At 38.0% G+C, this 6,801-nt stretch overlaps 1 protein-coding gene across 1 annotated transcript in view; it reads right to left on the bottom strand.

Annotated features, from left to right (window-relative positions):
* Positions 1-6,801, bottom strand: part of LOC141430241 (CYFIP-related Rac1 interactor B) — a 31,707-nt gene that overhangs the window by 13,369 nt on the left and 11,537 nt on the right. The window contains exon 2 of the mRNA XM_074090846.1: positions 1,331-1,462. Coding sequence (XP_073946947.1) covers positions 1,331-1,462 — 132 coding nt within the window. The remainder of the gene's footprint in view (positions 1-1,330; positions 1,463-6,801) is intronic.

Here is a 6,801-nt window from a genome sequence, read left to right as displayed (position 1 = left end):
GATAGTCATAGTCATGTAGTGAATTTAATGGACGCGTTGAAGCGTGTTTGAATTGCACGTTAGATACATTAGTTACTTCAACATGAAGTGAACTCATTCGAAACAGGTCAGCATGATGAAGTCTTCTAAAACTATGAGTATGGAACGTATGCCTGCGTTTTTTTTAAGGAAAATGACGAGATTTAAAATCAGAACCTTAATGTCAATTCATATTGTTCTTTTCTTCTTTACCTACCCCCTCCGTATGTTTAGCAAGACATGCAAGGTTTGTACACAGTTGGCAGAGGGCTATATTCTAGGTTGTCTTTGCATTCTGGTTCCACTTGTTTTTTTTTCAGATATTTGGCCATGTCACTGCCAGCAGTGGCCCCTTCGGCCAAACATAATGAACTAATTTAAATAATTTATTGAAGCTTGATGCAATGACGTTAATCTAGAAGTTTATGCGCTTTTGCCTAACGCTTCAGCTATGTACGAACATTAACTAGGGCTGATGGTGCATTTTAGTCGAGTCCAAAATAATTAAGTCGCCGTAACGAAGGAAAACACTTAGCGATGGAGAAAACCTGTCAACTTACATTTACACAATTACTCACTGTTTTTACTTTTATTGTACCAATTCGTTGAGAATTTTCTCAACAACGATTTGTTTTTCGAGGCGTGAAGTAGATCGTAACAGATGAGATAAGGTAGGAATTGAATAGAAATCAGGTTAAATAGAAGCACAATTTCTATATGTACGTATATACAAAACATAAATTATCAATGTTGGGGTTTGTGCTAATCCGCATAGCATAGGTACCTATCATTGGATAATTCCGCGTATCTGACAAATTTAAACATTTCCAATTTGTACCCTAAATTCTTTGAAATAGACTAAATATTAAATAAATAAAAACTAGTGCAGATATGCGGTATTTTACGTATGGTAGTTAAGCGGATTTTGCACTATCCTCGACGATAATCGATTCTAATTCACGTTTCGTTATTGTTTACTCGCAATGATGATCACACCTTATCCATTATTATTGCTATTATTTGACGTAGTCGTCATCTCTCGCAAAAAATGCTTACAATTATGTCACTAAACATAGCGTTATTCAATTAGAACTACTTATCTCTTTCTATCATCAACTTTCAGAAAGAACGATGAAGGCGATTGTGATATGTTTACCTATAATAAATAAGACAATGAGTATAGTGGTAGTAGTTTTATTGTCTAACTCGCGTACGTTTTCAATAACATTCGTCCTTTCTTTCTCTGGTGTAAAATGGCGGAAGAAAGAGACTGAGACATTAAATGCCTAGGCAAAATAGTGAAATATCTTACCTTGTATTCGTCGAATTTGAGCACGAACTCAAGTATCTCCGCAAACTGCTTGACTAGCGCCTGCTGTTGCTCCAGATGCTGTGTTGGGCTCATCGCACCGCCGACCAACGAGCCTAGCAGTCGGGGCACCACCTGTAAACAACACCAATGATATTAGAAGGAAATAATCACCGTCCGATTTGGAGTTTCTTTGTACGCAGGACTTGTGAATGGGCGCGATCTCTTTGATTGGCGGATGTTTGTCGCTCAATAGGTCCCCTTTATACCAGTACAATTAGTTAGTTATGGCTAGTTGTTTAGTAGGTCCGTGTCTGTATTAGAAACATTAATTTTCTTATGAAATATTTACACAGGTAGGTAGAGGTGGCATCAACATCAAAAACATCACAGGACACTCCAATGTATAGGTACGTAATGTATCGGATGGCCTAATGACATAATTTTTTAATTTTCATATTTTTAAGCCAGGATTTTTTTAGCAAACCCACTCGCGATTTATATTTTATCTCGCCATATTATTTGAACAGAAGGGCGCAGGTCGCTGTTAATCGCATTCTCTACTATAAAGTTTCTTAATCAATTTACACGTAGGTGGACATCACATTATTGAACATACATAAGTGCAAACAGTGTAAAGTTTCAGAGCGCATGTGGGCGGAGTTAAGTATTGTCTGACCCAGGATCTTAAAGCAGCGCTGACCTTAATTTGCCACGGATGAGTAGGTGTCAAGGATGTTAAAATAAGTGGTGAAGGTCGGCTGGAGCAGACCGATAGGGGTGATTCAGGCGATTGCGTCCAAGACGTGTGTGTCACACAATGCGCATTTGCGCAGCGTACTTTTTTGCAAGCTTTTATTTAGTTAGCTCTTTTTTGGGTCAAATATTGCAAGTATATGTTGATTCACTTCCATTGGTCGGATTGACGTGAAGTTATATAAGTTCAGTGAATTGGCGTGCAGGTCGATTCCAGGGTAGTCAGTTGGTAGTTTGCGCAGCACCAACGCGCCACCAACACTAGCGCTTTAGCCATAGGGTGCCAATAAATTAATCTGGTGGCCCGGCCAAGATGGTCTTCCGTAGGAAGGAACCTTCAACGGTTAATGGCATTGACTTGAAATTTGGTAAGGAAATGTAGTTTGCATGAAAATGCAAGTACTTACAGCCAACAAAAAGTACAGTTAGCAAAAAACTTGTATTAAGAATGATTTTTTTAACAAAAATTTATTTAAATTATCTATCATCCCGAAAAGTTGTGGTTGTGGTAAACTATAAATATAATAAATACATAGGTACGCTCGAAAAACACAACCCTCCTTCGGGCAGTCGGGTAAAAATCGAGGTTTGTTTACTTTACGATCGAGGCTTACTTATTCCAGTCGATATAGTTATATATTAATTTATGAAGGTAATTTTAATATAAATTTATGTGGCAAAGGTAAGACTATATTTGGTTTTCTTGTTATGAGTGGTTGAGGGTTTTCATTCTGAACGTGTAGTCAGTTGAGCAACAGTTTAATTGAGTTTTATCAACTTCAAACACCTTTCAAACTCCTTAGGAGTAAGGAGTATAGGTAAAATTTCAATTTAAACTTTTCTAGATCGCACGATCTAGTAAAGTACTTTGATAAACTAGTAATAAATCGATAGGGTCATTTTCGTGTACAGATGTCCTTTTATTTTATTTTTTTCACTTTTAGAAAAAATATGGCTTTTCCTACTCACAATCGAGAGCACAATCGATTCCGATAGTTTAAAAAAATGTCCCCATTTTTTCATACTTACAAAATTTTATGAGTCAGTTGTGTGTGTTACGCCCATACTAAGTGTATGAAAAAAACGTAACAAAACTGTTATTTTTTGGGATTTTTTTAAAAATTATCGGAATCGATTGTGCTCTTGATTCTGAGTAGGAAAAGCCATATTTTTTCTAAAAGTGAAAAAAATAAAATAAAAGGACATCTGTACACGAAAATGACCATAGTGCCGTGGTAAATTTGCAGACGCTTCAAAAATGGGTAGGTACTAATATACATAAAACTGTGATAAAAGTGCAAAATAGTGAAGGTGATATGTTTTTCTGTATCACAAAGGCAAATTCACGTGATGTTACTTTTACATAAGACAGAAGCTTAAGTGTTTGTAAACGTTTGGGTAGGTAATATAAGCAAATTTCAATTATCACGTTAGTAGTTCACATTTAATCTACAAATCCACGTGAATAAGTAGTTGGCTTCTCAAGACTTGCAGACAGATGTAACAGTAAGTGAAGTTAGAAGGATATTAATGGAGATATAATGAGATCCACCCCCGAAGTTTGCCCCGAGACGCTAATAAAGAACTACTGCCTCGCCTATTGATGCCTCTTTGCAAAGATTAGTTGACTGGAAGTTTCCCGAATTACTACGCATTTACATAAAAATACCCTCAAAGAGAAAGTACATTAATAATTCAGTTGGTATTTCGTTAATTCTCAATACGCTACACTTTGTAATTAATTGACCTATTAACCTAATAATATTATTAAAGGCCTAATCCCAACATTAAACAATTAGCTTTTTATTATAGAAACAGACCAGTGAAATCGGGCTCCATTGTGGAACGTTTATAAACAATGTCAGGAAGCAATTGTAATTTAGTCGGTTAGGCTCCACGCACATACCCTGATTCTGGGCCATTCTGGAATTTTTCGATCGTGCCTATTCACTCTTGTTAATAAGGAAAAACCATATGCGAGTAGGAGCTGGGCGATTCAATTCGCCTGCATTGTTGTCCACAGATTCGGAATAGGGATTGGCAATCGTGGGTACGGTACTAACGAATCGAATGTCGGCAATTATGCCTATTCCCTCGGTCCTGTTTCGTAATGGGTCAAACGGCGGTATCCTTTATCGAGAATTTATATTTTCCTGGTATTGACGTAACTGTTATTGCTTGTACAAGGGGTTTCATGTTTAGAAACACTCAATTACGAGCTCATGTTGTATTACACTTCTCCCTTCTCTACGGCATCTTCGCACCAGGATGGCACCCTAGCGTGCCTCCTTAGGAGTTCTGCTAATTTGAAGTACAAGTTGGCAGTAACAAGTCACCCTTGACATGGTTTTGCTTTCATAAAAAATAATTAAGGTTAGGACTCCAACAAGTGAAGGTCCGACCCGACGTTGTATAAGTATGGAATAGGCTACATAATTAATAGTTGGCTTCCGGTACTCTGACAGTGTTATGAAAATGAATTCGGTTCGAATTAAGCGAACCGTGAGTCACGCTAAGCGGTTTGTATAAACTATAAAGTAAGGTATCGCCCTGATGTTGGCCTCAAGACCTATTTCTTTGAAGGGCGAAATGACATAAATAATGCTTCGGTACTGATTCACTGAGAGCTTGGTGAACCGAGCCACCAATGGAAAGGGAGGCGATCTCGCGAAGAGTTCATAATGAATATTGTTTTTGGCAAAGTGTTGTGTGTGTGTGTGTGTGTGTTTGTTTGGCGTACTGGTCCAAGATAAATGATTTTTTATTGTGTTGTCAAGGTATGTACGTGAGTAAGAGTGGATGAATAACGTTTTATTTTGTCGAATGTAAGCAACGCATAATGCCACCTCCACATGCTTGGCAAACAAGGGCAAACAGCGATCACCAAACAACGAACACGAACGCCTGGATAGTGTTCGCCTGTGTTTGCCTGTTTTTGTTCGTGTTTGCCAGTGATCGCGTCGGTGTCGGTTTTTGTGTACAAATCAAAGGGTATTCGACAAACGTGTTTGCGATGTATCCAAACCTTTTACAATTTCTGTGAATTTTGATAATCCACCAACGTCTTGGTTTCTTTCTTTTTCGTTTAATTTCATTTTGCTTTCTTTATAATAAAAATAGGTAAACCCGAAAGTAATCGCTGCCACAACGAGCTCGTCGTCCGCCATGTTTGCCAATCCGGCTATGTTCGCCAAACCTGGGGATGCCGTGTTTGTGTTGGGTGATTGTGGTCAGTGCTTGGCAAGTGTTTGGTATTTGTGGCAAACACCAAGCATGTGGAGGCGGCATCAGGGTTATTCGAAAACTGTAAACACGGAACTGGCTGGACTAACTGACCGTAGTCAATCGACGATAACTTTAACTGAGCATATGCTAATATCTAGACATGAATAATGCGTTAATTTGCGATCTTCTAGAAATTATGTGCGACTCGATAAATGTTTAATTTATCGCCTAACAGTTATTTACATCGCTGTTTATTTTAATCACTAGTAGTTAGTCATTTCCTTATAAAAGTTTGTTAGAGCCGTTCAATTTATTGTTGTTTTTTGTATATCGAACCGCATGTGTCACACGCATCATAATGGAATAGCCCAAAAAGGTAAATAATTAAATTCAGAGCAGAGTTTAGTTATTCCCTTAATTATGTGATACATCAATTGGAATATGAATCACATCACGTGTCAAGTTGTTTTTTTATATCGTCGACATACCCGCGGAAGCAGAGGGAGGATAACTCTAAGATGAGGTCATGCCTCAAAGCCATATAAACTTTCATCACATATACTATGTTGCCCGATACTTTTGAAGTCTTCAAACAAGGTAAGTTTACACAACACTTTGGGAGTGAAGACTCTTTCTTAAGCATTACGACATCAAGCTCACATCTCAGGTATTCGCTGGAATTTGGTATGGACTGACGCAGCTACAAATAAATTTAATCATAAATACTTTTACAATCTGTAACAGTGAGTTATGTGCACGATAGCCAATTAAACGCTAGTTACTCGCATGGAATTCAACAGTAAAAGCGGAAAATGTGGCTAGCTCTGAACAAGAAAACTGAGAGCCACGCTTATATAGACACTGATTGTTCCACTATGAATTAGGCCAAGGGCAGGGTAAATCAAAACATTGGCTTCGAAAAGATCTCGCTCAACCCACGTTTAACACCTTATAAAAACATCCGAGATCACTTCCCAGATGTGCCAGTGTTATTAAACTTTAACCGCCTCACACGTGATGGGTAGTTTTACAAACGTACGTGTGAAGAACGGAGGTAGTTTGGAACAATAACACAGTGTTTTTTTATGATTGATACACGCGCTTAACGCCTTAACGTTTATAGGCAAATCGTAACATTGCAATTAACTCGTCTGATGTATAAATTAACTGTATTACCATCGCAATAAAAAGCACGTAACATTATAAAGGTAATTAAGATTACAGTTGTACAAGCACGCATGATCGACGGCGGCGCCCCGGCCATTCATTAGGATCTATTAAATTAACACTAGTTAAGACTAATTTACTTGTTGGAGATTGGAGCGGTTATTTGGACGCTGTCATCGAGTAGAAAGCTCTGAGAGGGCCAAGGCCTTATAAATAAGAGGGTTGCGTCCGGTTTTTATTACAAATATAAAATGACAATCTGATTGAAAAAGTGATGTATCTCGTCAAACGTAGCTACAAAGGGGGATGTTGGCAAATAGGGAGCT

The sequence above is a fragment of the Choristoneura fumiferana genome, chromosome 8 (genome assembly GCF_025370935.1).
Source record: "Choristoneura fumiferana chromosome 8, NRCan_CFum_1, whole genome shotgun sequence".
NCBI classification, from domain to species: Eukaryota; Metazoa; Arthropoda; class Insecta; order Lepidoptera; family Tortricidae; genus Choristoneura; species Choristoneura fumiferana.
Note: the sequence above shows the minus strand (reverse complement) of the source record. Positions and strands in the feature narration are given on the sequence as shown.